At 39.2% G+C, this 12,043-nt stretch overlaps 1 protein-coding gene across 1 annotated transcript in view; it reads left to right on the forward strand.

Annotated features, from left to right (window-relative positions):
* CFAP54 (cilia and flagella associated protein 54) overlaps window positions 1-12,043 on the forward strand; it is a 347,358-nt gene that overhangs the window by 267,160 nt on the left and 68,155 nt on the right. The window contains exon 59 of the mRNA XM_043967706.1: window positions 8,616-8,768. Coding sequence (XP_043823641.1) covers window positions 8,616-8,768 — 153 coding nt within the window. The remainder of the gene's footprint in view (window positions 1-8,615; window positions 8,769-12,043) is intronic.

Raw genomic sequence — 12,043 nt, forward strand, 5'->3', positions numbered from 1 at the left:
ATGAAGCCTAGTCAAGGACAGAGGTCATGTCTGGTATAGATAAGGGATGGTGAAAAAGGGACCTTGGAAATTATCAAGGCAAGCCTCTTATTCTGCATATTAGAAACTGAGGGGCATCAAGACATTAAGTGTCTTTGATCAGAAACACCCAGCTGGTAAAATAGTGAAACAAAGACACAAATTCAAGATGTGATCCTAAGTCTGGGACTCTTTCCACTGTACTGCATGGTTACTATTCCTGTTCAATGCCTAGTTTCCTAGGACTCTTTCCATGCTTACCACTTCCTCTACCTTGAGCTCTATTCTTTTCCTCCCATGTTTCCTGCTCCTCAGTCCAAGGACTTACCCACCATTTTGGTTGGCTAAGAGCCTCAGGTCTCCATCTTCATATTTCAATGGATCTTTGATCTTAGCTACATGAACATGCCCTCCAATGAAATGGCTCACTCATGCCTTTTTATCCCATGCTCTTCCTAGATAGAGGCAGCTAGGTGGTATAATGTTCCCGCCTAGAGTCAGGAAGGCCTGAGTTCAAATGTGACCTCAGACTTACTCCTGGAAGACCTACTACTCCCTGAACTCTTCTCACTGTAGTCCCTACAACATTAAAAGGGACAATTTTTCCATTTTTTTTTTCACTTAATGAGACAAATCCTTTTTAAATAAAGTGTCTCATATGGTAGGATGAATTTTGTTTGCAAGAACATAAAGCTTGTGATAACAGTCCCAGAAAGAGTAATTGTCGAGACCCTTGTCTACTTAACTGGCTCTTCTGATTCATGCTACACCTGATAGCAAGTTATAAATCACATAATTGTTCCTATTATATCATATTATAGTTTGGGCTAAATCACCTGTGGATTTTGAAGATGCCTTTTACCCAATGAGAATCAGCTGCTAAGACTGAGTGAAATGTCACTTGACTCCTTTTAATTTATCTAAGTGCCAAAGTATACTATTACCTACTAACCATGAGTGCATCATTTATATTTACATATATGCATATATTTAAATAAAGTATAGCCGTATATTATATAATATATGTATATATCTATATAAAGCATAGTTATATACATGTATGTATGCATACACTATGATGTATGTATTATGTAGAGAGCACCAGTGACAAGTTTAAATTTTCTTTTAAATGTCACCCTTATAGAGCTATGTGCATAAAATAGCATAATATTTTGAATTCTGAAATGTCATAAGGAATATGAGAAGCAAATGGTTTAGTTGAAACATTGCCCCTGAAATTGTGTTCCAGAGGTCAGCGATTTCAAGTCTGCCATCTGCCTTGTTGATTTATAGTATGTGTGTGTTTATGCACATATGTACATATATATGTGTGGACAAACATATGTACATATATAAATATTGTTAATCCTCCTTATTTAGACAGAAGTCCACTAATCTTCTGAAGGATAAATGTAGGGACTGGGTAGTAGAATTCAATGATGTTAAGATAACTTTGATAGGTTAGAATGGAAATATCAGAGGCAAAATAAAAGAAATTTGATAATTTAATATATTTTTGAGTTCTTGAAGTTGTAAATTGCTGAAGGGTAGATTTCAAAAAATATTACCAGTTCACCTCCTGGTAATTCATTCATCATAATGCTACTTCAGGGAAGGGCCAAAAATATAAAGAAAATAATTTAAAAACTCATGTAAAAATACATAGTTATAATGGTATGGATTATTTCTCTAGTTGCAAAATGGTCAAAGTAACTCCAGTTACAAATCAGAGAAAAATTGGACAGTGGTTTTGGACTAACTATTCCTAGCCAGAAAATAATTACTGTTTTCTCCATTAATCAACGTCTGGTTTCTCGTCTTCTTGATTTTAGTCATTTGTTTAAATCACCTTTCTTGGTTCATTACTGTCACACAAGATAACGTGCTTGAATTTCACAACTCTTTGTGACTTGTCACTATTTGATATCATCTCAGAATAACATTTATCCAAAAGACACATGATTTTAAATGTCTCTGTAGGGATTATCCTTTGCAGGAGAGCTAGAGCCAGGATCCTGATTAATGAATTGACTAATGGCTGTCTCCCGGTTTCCTCCAATTAATCTGAGTGACAGGTGCATGTCATGAAGAGGTCTCCGGGCCTAGCTTGCTATTCTTTTCACACAGAGGCCCATGGGAAGTTTGCCCTTTGATAGGTTTCTTTGGCCAGTGGTTCAACTCTCTAAATTTATAGTAAATGGAAGCTTTTCCTTCAGAAAGGAACTCTGGTCCTTATTTCTGCCTTTAAGGCTTATCTCATGTCAACAATCAAAGGGCACCAGATTTGGAGCACCAGGTTCTGAGTTCAATTTTTACATCTGCTAAGTTCTACCAGTAGGACCTTAGGCAAATTACTTCTCTCAGTTTCCTCATCTGAAGGGGTTGAACTACATGACCTTCAAGGTCCTTTCTGGCTCCCTTGCCATGGTGCTATGATTCTCTGAATAAAAACACTACCTAATTAATGATATGATAGACAAAAAATGCCTATTTATCACATTTGTCCTTTAATGAGCTCTGTAGGTACTTGTTAGAGTGTTTGATAGGTAGTCTATGTGTATGTCATGGCCAATGTGTGGCATTTTCTGGTACCCTGGACCTTTGCCTCAGCACAGTATACAGTTATTTTATTTAATCAAAATATCACTAAATAATTCCTATTCTGCCAACTTCTAAGCTGTTCCTTTTTTTTTCAAATGGAAGTTGACATCAATGACATTTTATAAACAATTCTTGGTGACGTTTGAACACATTCATTCTCCCCACTATTAAGCCCTTATCAGATGCCTGATACTATGCTAGGCACTAGGGATACAAGTAAAAAGAATGAATCAATGCTCTCTCACATCCCAAGGGCTTAGATTCGAGTAGACACAAGTCCATAGATAAATATATAAAGTATAAATCTAAATGTAAGTCAAAAAGCATTTATTAGACACTCGTTAATGTGCTGGGCACTGTGCTAATCACCAGGGATTCAAAGAAAGGCAAAAAAGGCCTGTCCTTCTTAACGAGCCTATGGTCTAGGATTAAGATATACAAAGTATTTATATATTAGGTAGTTAGGGGGCAGTGTAAAGGATCAGGAAAGGTTTCATTCAAAAAATGGTGCTAGAACTACAGTTAAAGGAAGAGAAGGGCATTCCTTCCAGGTAAATAGGATGGATGTTTTGACTGAATGGCCAAATGCAAGAGGGGAAGTAAAGTCCAATGAAGCTGGAAAGATTGGGACCAAGAACAATCAATAGTCACTCAATTAACAAGCATTTCCTAATGGCCCAGCATGTGCCAAGCATTGTACTAAGCACTGGTGATACAAAGGAAGGTAAAAACTCTGTCCCTGCATATCCCGAAGGAGCCCACATTCCCATTGGGAAGGCTACATGGAAAACAACAACAACAACAACCATCCAAGAGAAAAGAAGACTATATATAAAGGATGGGCACGTGGTGGAGAATTTTCTTTTACCAGCCAGCTCTACATGTCTGGGTGTAGCCTCTCTGAACCCCAGTTTCCTCATTTATAAGATGCAGGTTTATATTTACCTATCTCACAGATCCCTTCCAAATCCGGGATCCAATGAGAGGCACTGCATAAGAATGATCTCCCTAAACTTTTACCACCACAATTGCCCCATTATGACATGTAATTTAACTGGAAGTTAAAAGCACACAATGTGCGAGACCAAATGTATACTTGTCTGTTCTGCCTTAAAATCTTGAAAACTTGTCACCCGCTCAAAATGACAAAACGGTCGTTGTAATCCAAGGGACTCATTCACTGGTGAACAGCTTGTTTCTGTTACATTGTATGGAATACAGATTTAGAAAACAAAACCAAGAACTAGCTTTCTTGTCAAAACAACATCAGCTCCCACAATTTCTAGTTCACCGAGTTGACGTTTATTGAAAAGAATGGGGCTCTTTGCTTTCCTGATGTATCAATATTATGAAGCATAAAGAAGGTGGCACTCTTTGCCTGATAGGAAACATAAGTTTTCTTTGATAGTGGCACTGTAGATCCCATCGCGAGAATGTGACGGTTTTAAAGAAATGTTCCTGAAGCCTTCGGTGGAAAGACATCTTGGGGATTTTATTCCTAGAAATCTAGAAATGATGGGTATCAATGATATCACCAGTTTCCTCTTAAATTTGTGTACTGATGTCATTCTACATTAATATATTTTATTGGACAATTGTTTTAATAAGAAGTGAATGCCAGACACCTGAGACTTATTTTTTTTCCAACTTTAACAAACACATTCTCCTCTAATGTGGCATCACAGAGCTTCAGCATGGCCTGGAGAGAGCTAGATCCTTGAAGGCCCGATCATTCACAAACTGAGCCCCGTTGGACCTTTCCAAGCTTGAAGGGAATTGCATACAGGCAGGGCAAAGATGACATCATATCTTCAATGAATCAGCCTAGCTGAATTCATGGGAAAGCCGGTCACTGAGAGAGGCCACTTTTGAGGGGGCTGTAGTACCTCTCAGACTGTCTACTATGGCAGGGAAGGCCTATAATCTCCATTCATTGATAGATTATCCACACCAATAAGATGGTGTTATTGGATACCTACTCCTCTACCCAACATTTTCCCCTAAAGATGAATATTAAAATTTCAACAAATAATTTAAATCGAATTTAATAATAAATAATTTTGATAAATATTTTAATAAAATATTAACATCCCTAAAGATGAATATGAAAATTTTACAAAAACAGCTATATCAAAGAGTACTCTCTCTCTCTCTCTCTCTCTCTATATATATATATATATATATACACACACACATACACACAAACATATATATGTATATGTGCTTTTATGTATATGCATATGGGAATATATATACACATACAGACACTTATGGTCTTCCTCCTGTGAAGGTCTTTGGTGTTTGTACATTATATTGTTTAATGATTGTGGTTTCATCCAACTCTTTGTGACCCCGTTTAGGGTCTTCTTGGCAAAGATACCGGAGTCGTTTGCCATTTCCTTCTTCAGCTCATTTGACAGATGAGGAAACTGAGGCAACGAGAGGGAAATTATTTGCCCAGGGTCACGTAGTAGTATGTGAGGCTGTATTTGAACTCAGATCTTCCTGACTCCAGGCCTGGCGCTCCAACCACTGCACCAGCTAGCTGCTCACATTATGTTAATTTGTATCGATTAATTATTTATGGGTCAGCTATGTACACAGAATATAATTTTATACACACAGTACAATTTTTTGACTCATTGATTTTGTGGACAACAAAAGATCTCATACACTGACTGTTGATACCGCAAAATGAGGAAGCTCAATTCTCCTGGAGGGAGATGGCAAGATGTTTGCCTCACGGCCTGTTCACCCATGGCAGAACCCCCTGATATGTCAAGGTCCACTTTGTTGGGGTGGGTACCCCTGCAATGTGGCCTGGCACTCACGATTTCTCCAAAAGTGTCATAAGCTCAGGGGCAGCTAGGTGGCGCAGTAGATAGAGCACCAGCCCTGGAGTCAGGAGGACCTGAGTTCAAATCCAGCCTCAGATACTTAACACATACTAGCTGTGTGACCCTGGGCAAGTCACTTAACCCCAATTGCCTCACTAACAAAACAAACGAAAAAAAAAAAGCATCATAAGCTCCACACAATAGTTGCAGCCAAGCCCATGTTCTTATTTCCAGGGCCAATGTCCCATCCTCAATCCCTAGCATTATTATGGCAGAGAGAGAAAGAATAAAAAGACCTCTCTGGAAGGGCCAGTATTTGACAGTTGGGTCAGGAGTGAATTGTCTGGATGCTCTTAGTGACTTTAAGCTATTTGGCTCTTAAAGCCCCGTCTGATTCATGCTTTTTAATAGGGTTGAAAGGGTTAATAAAACAAATGCAAGTTTGTAAAAAAAAAAAAAAAGGAGGGGGTATTCAAGAGCATTTTAATATCTCTGCTAATTTCACACTGTATCCTGAATCAAGTCTCACTGACTCTCCAGCCTCCTGTCTGAACGATGCTGACTCACTTTGCTCCCTTCAGTTCCCCCAGCCTCCATCATCCTAAAAGTCTTAGTGCACTCCTCACCTTTAACAGCTAGCCCTTACACTAAGCATGGCCCTTGTTCTGTAAGTCACACTCAGCTTCTAAGCTGGGCTGGCTCCCCAGATTTGATCCTTCCTTGAACCCATAGACAGCACTTTCTCTCTCTCTCTCCCTCTCTCCCTCTCTCCCTCTCTCCCTCTCTCCCTCTCCCTCTCTCTCTCTCTCTCTCTCTCTCTCTCTCTCTCTCTCTCTCTCTCTCTCTCTCTCTCTCTCTCTCTCTCTCCCCCCCCCCTCTCTCTCTCATTGCCACTTTCTTTGGCTGACTGTATCTCCATAACATTTTGTCCTCAGCTGACATCTCCTTGCTCCCATCTGGATGCTTTGTCTCCGGCTGGCTCAGGCACTCCAGTGACATGGCTTCTGGGCTCTCTCTCACCTGTACACCTTGCTGCTCTCTGCTATATGGGAATCTGCTTCTGGGCTTAGAGGCCTCTCAACTCTTAAACTCTGGGGCCTTCTCCCCTGGACTGCCCAGTTGTTAAAGCACCCCCAGTTCTTTAAAGATCCCAGAGGCACAGTCAGATTGTTTGGTTAGCCAATTGCAGTTTTCTTATCAATTCAATTAAAGAGATTCCTATATCACAAAAAGGATTCACAGGGTAAAAAGTCATCCTTTTGACGCATTTCAGATTTCATCATGTCTGACTGCATTCAGTGATTACATTAGTTGAGCTGGGTAGAAGGAAGAGAATCACATTCCTCCTTCCTTACACATGGATGAAAAAAGTGGTCCCTGATAAAGAGAAGGGTAAAACAGAGGTCTTCCCTACAAAGAGGTTACAATCTACTTTGGGAGGACAAAACCTATCCCCATGAAACAAGTAGTCTTTTCCTTTTCTCTTCTCTTCTCTTCTCTTCTCTTCTCTTCTCTTCTCTTCTCTTCTCTTCTCTTCTCTTCTCTTCTCTTCTCTTCTCTTCTCTTCTCTTCTCTTCTCTTCTCTTCTCTCCTCTCCTCTTCTCCTGTCCTGTCCTCTCCTCCTCTCCTCTTCTCCTCTTCTCTTCTCCTCTCTTCTCTTTTTTTCACTTCTCTCCTCTTCTCTTCAAGTCAACTAGTATTTCTTAACACATTCTACGTGCCAAGCCCTGTACTAAGCACTGAGGTTACAAAGGGTAAAACAAAACAAAACAACCCACCAACAAACAAACAAAACAAAAACCAGCAGCCCCTGATGGTCTCAGGGGAGAGACAACATGCAAGCAATTATATACAAACAAGATACAGAACAAATTGGCATGGGGGGGAAGTGCAGTCTCCCAAGGTAGAAATGAACATTAAGGGGGATTTGGAAAGGCTTCCTTTAGAAGGTGGGATGTTGGCTGAGACTTGAAGGAGTCCAGGGAATTCAAGAAGCAGACATGATGAGGGAGACCTTTCTGGGCACAAAGGCCAGAGTAATCTTTTTAATTTTAATAACCTCTTAATGAGAACTCAGAGGCAGAATTATAGAATCTGAGGAATGCAGAGTAATAAGCAACTTTAGAGGATATTGACTCCAACAAGAATTTTACACTAAATAAAGGTTTGTTGAATTGAACTGAACCCTCCCATGTTACAGGGGAGATAACTAGTCACAATTTTATTGTTTGGTAATTGTAGTTCGTTGACAAAATAGAATTATTATTATTTGTTTTGTTGGGCCTGGTATTTCACTGAAGCAAGGAGTTCCTGATGAGGAAATTCCCTCTACGAGTGCAGATTGGTACCTTCTCTACAGCTTTAGTCTTGTTAAGGGCTAAAATTCTAGCTAGTCTGTCTAAAATATCTAATGAGTGGTCACCAATAAATTATAAGCTTTAGCAAGAGTTAGACTTTTAAGCGTTTATTAAGGAGAATAAGAATTTGGTAAAGAGAGAGAGAAAGGCCTAGATTCCTATCTATTAAAGGGAGAGCACATTTCTAGCTCCCTTCTCCACCAGAGTCCAGAGGAAAGAGCGCGAGACTGAGCGCCAGTCTCTTCCTTCCTCCTCCCACTAGCCTGCGTCACTTCCTGACGCCAAAGAAAAGACTCCTGGTCTTGCCCTCAAAGACCTTCGCTTCATGGGCGGAACTCTTCTACAGTAAGTCTCCAGCAGGTGGCGTCATTCCAATCGTTACAGTCTGAAAGAGTTGTCTAGAGGTAATATCCATAAAGGGCTGGGTTTGCTGCCTGGCACGTCAAAGGTGCTTAATCAATGTTTGTTCCCTTCCCCTTCCCTCTAGTACTGAGGTGGAGTTAAAGTGGTTTGCACCATCTATATTTATCAGGGGCAGGATTTGAACTCAGTTCTTCATGACTCAGAGGACAGCCTTTTATCCACTTAGGATCTTTGAATAAAATCTTTAAAAAGAAAGAAAACCTTTATAGAAGAACTGGCTATTGTCAAGTCTCACAGGATACCTTACCTATACTAGTTAGGGATGACGTTCCGGTAAGATCACTATGGCTTTCCGGAAGGTTTGCTCTTCCAGGAGAAGTTATTTCTGTTATATTTTATTTTATTTTTTAATTTATTATGGCCCCATTTTCCTTTCCAGCTCATATGTTGGCCAAGAAAGTAGCTTCCTCTGAGAAAAGGGATCCTTCTCAATGGGAATCTGTCATTCATCTCTTTGAGATAGCATTGTATCATTGCAGGACAGCTGCAATACAAGAAAATGAATTAGAAGCTGAGATCCTTTTTGAGAAAGGTAAGGCATATTTGGTGTCTTTAGTGTCACAAATTCATATCATAAGTAGCTTTCCCCCACTTCTCTAATGCAAATCCTATACCCAGTAATTGACTATGAAAACAACATATTTTCATGGTGGTAATGTGGGGCAGTGACCAGAGCCTTGGACTTGGAATCAGAAAGATCTGGGTTCAAATCCTGTCTTAAATGCTTACTAAGTTCATGACCCTGGGCAAGGGGCTCAATGTCTCAGCCTCAGTTTTCTCATCAGTGAAATATTAATGATAACAATAACAACTACCTCAGGTTTGTTGTGAGGATCAAATGAGTTAAGATCTATGAAGTGTTTTGCATATCTTAAAGAATGATATAAATGACCTTGTTATCATGCAATGTTATATGAGATAAAACAATAGTATTTCAAGTTTGTTTAAAAATGCTGGTTCTTATTAATATTCATATTTTTTTATTGAAGATTCAACTTGGGGCAGCTAGATGGCACAGTGGATAGAGCACCAGCCCTGGAGTCAGGAGTACCTGAGTTCAAATTTGACCTCAGACACTTAACACTTACTGGCTGTGTGACCCTGGGCAAGTCACTTAACCCCCATTGCCCTGCAAAAAAAAAAAAAAAAGAAGATTCAACTCCATGATAAACTTAAATATACTAACATCTGATGCTTGGCTAATGTGGCAAGCAACTAGATAACCTGGTAGATAGAGTTCTGGACCTAGAATAAGGGAGACCTGTGTTCAAATCCTACTTTACATGGGTATTAATTATGTGATCCTGAGCAAGTCTGCCTCAATTCCCTCATTGATATGTCAAAAACAGAAACCTGTCCCCCCACAGAAAACAGAAAAAGAGTGAAGCACAGTTGTTTAGACAAGTACCCATTTTATTTCTGCTTAGCAAGATGGACATGTGTACATGGGGACTCTCAGGAGAGACCCAGCATTAACTACGGGAAGAGGATATTTAAACAGCAGGGTCATAGTTTTAGGAGGTTCAGTTAAGCTTTATAGCCTTGTTTTTTGTTTCATTTTGTTTTGTTTTTTTCTGGAGACATTTGTACAATCAGGAATCTGCCACTGGTGCTGATAACAACAAACACTTGGGTTTCTCATTCCACTCTGACAGTTCAACTTTTGAGCATAAACAGTAAGACAGAGGGAGGGGAGAGTCTCTGTAGATAAGCTGATATGAGCTTGGAGGGCTTCTGGGGGTCTATTCTTGGTTACTGCCTTGAATTGTTGGTATGTCAACGAAGTCCTCATACAGTCCTCTGGTTACCTGGGTGGGGGGGTGAGGGGGGTTCAAGTAAATTAAGGTATTTTAACAGATAAAACTGGTATATCACTGGCAGCTATCTCAGGATTGTTGCAAGGATCAAGTGAGATAATATTTTGTAAAGGGCTTTGAAAGCCTTAAAGCGTTCTATAAATGCTTGCTATTATTAATGTTGGGAAGAGGTTCCCCACCCTCTACCCACTCTCTTAGTCACCCAATTTTATTAGTATCAAAAGAAGCTATTTGTTAGACACAGCTGCACTGCTTGTGGACACTACTTTTTACATAGATTTCTTCATAGGTGAGGCTTGCAGCCAATCTTAGGATAAGCCTCTTTGGAACCTAGCAAGACTAGTGCTTGAACTGAGAGCCTGTATTCTGTCCTTCTGTACTGGAAGCCTGTTCATTTTGGGGCAGAATGGGGTAGTACTGATAAACCTTATGCTTCTCAGTCAGAGTCTCTGGGAAACCTGAGTCTAGTTCATGCCTCAATGAGGCATCAGAAGAGGACTTTATTAGAGGATGTGCATGTCCATGCACATTTAAATCCAATTTTTAAAAACAAATGTTTTCTTAGAAGCTTAATACCAAACATCAATACTTATTAACTATTCACATTTAATAATCAAATGTTATTTAAGATAGCTAACACAGTGCTGCTCACCATGTGTGAGTGCATTTAAATCAAGATAAAACATAAAATATTGGGTTTTTCAGTCTTTTCCTTTAAGGATCCTTTATACATTCATTTTTAAAAATAAACAAACATATATTTCTATACTGAATTTAATGACCCCCAAAATGAATTTTTCCATATATAGTTGCAGAATCTTTTTGCATACCCTCCTGCCACAAAAGGAAGATTGTTATGTACTGGCTTTTTAAGTATAGAATAAATTATATGCATTACTTCCAAAACTGTCCTGCTTGTCTGTACATCCTTATGTCTATTCATTCTCCTTTTTTTTTAAAAAAATGAGGCAATTGGGGTTAAGTGACTTGCCCAGGGTCACACAGCTAGTAAGTGTCAAGTGTCTGAGGCTGGATTTGAACTCAGGTCCTCCTGAATCCAGGGCTGGTGCTCTATCCACTGAGTCACCTAGCTGCCCCTATGTCTATTCATTCTCATTCACTTTTTCTCATATGCCCACTAGACTGTGAGCTTCATGTGGGCAGGGACTGTCTTTTGCCTTTCTTTGTATTCCTAGCACTTAGCACAGTGCCCACATATGTTAGGTACTGAGTAAATGCTTATTGACTTAGTAACTGACAGTTAATTCTCCATTTTTCTGGCTCTGCTTTTTCTCCTTTGTATTATTTCATAAAGATCTTTCTTGATTTCTTTGTATGCTACATAATTGTATTATAGAATTCTATTACATTAATGTAATCCATTTATTTAACTGTTCCCTCTATTATTAGATATGTTGATTGCTTTCAGGTGGTTTTTTCCAATTATATATAATGGTGCCATAAAAATATTTTGGTTGATAATTTTTAAAATATGTGATGATTGTCAGAAAGTATTGCCCAAAATAGAATTATTGGATCAAGGGGTATGATTATTTTTGTAGCTTTTCCAGTATACTGCCAGATTGTTCTTCAAAAAGATTTTGCAACTTTATAATTCCACCAGCAATGAGTGAATTTACTAGTTCTGCATAACCTTGACAGTACTGACTTTTTACTTTTATCAATTTGGTAGGCAAGAGGTGGCGCTTCAAAGCTGCTTTCATTATTAGTGAGGGGGGCAGCTAGGTGGCACAGTGAATAAAGCACAGGCCCTGGATTCAGGAGGACCTGAGTTCAAATCCGGCCTCAGACACTTAACACTTACTAGCTGTGTGACCCTGGGCAAGTCACTTAACCCTCATTGCCCCACCAAAAAGAAAATTACTAGTGAGAAAATACTTTTTTCTAGTGATTATTAACCATGTATATTTTCTCCTTTAAAAATCATTTATCAGGGCAGCTAGGTGGTGCAGTGGATAAAGCACTAGCC

This window comes from Dromiciops gliroides, chromosome 5 (genome assembly GCF_019393635.1).
Source record: "Dromiciops gliroides isolate mDroGli1 chromosome 5, mDroGli1.pri, whole genome shotgun sequence".
NCBI classification, from domain to species: Eukaryota; Metazoa; Chordata; class Mammalia; order Microbiotheria; family Microbiotheriidae; genus Dromiciops; species Dromiciops gliroides.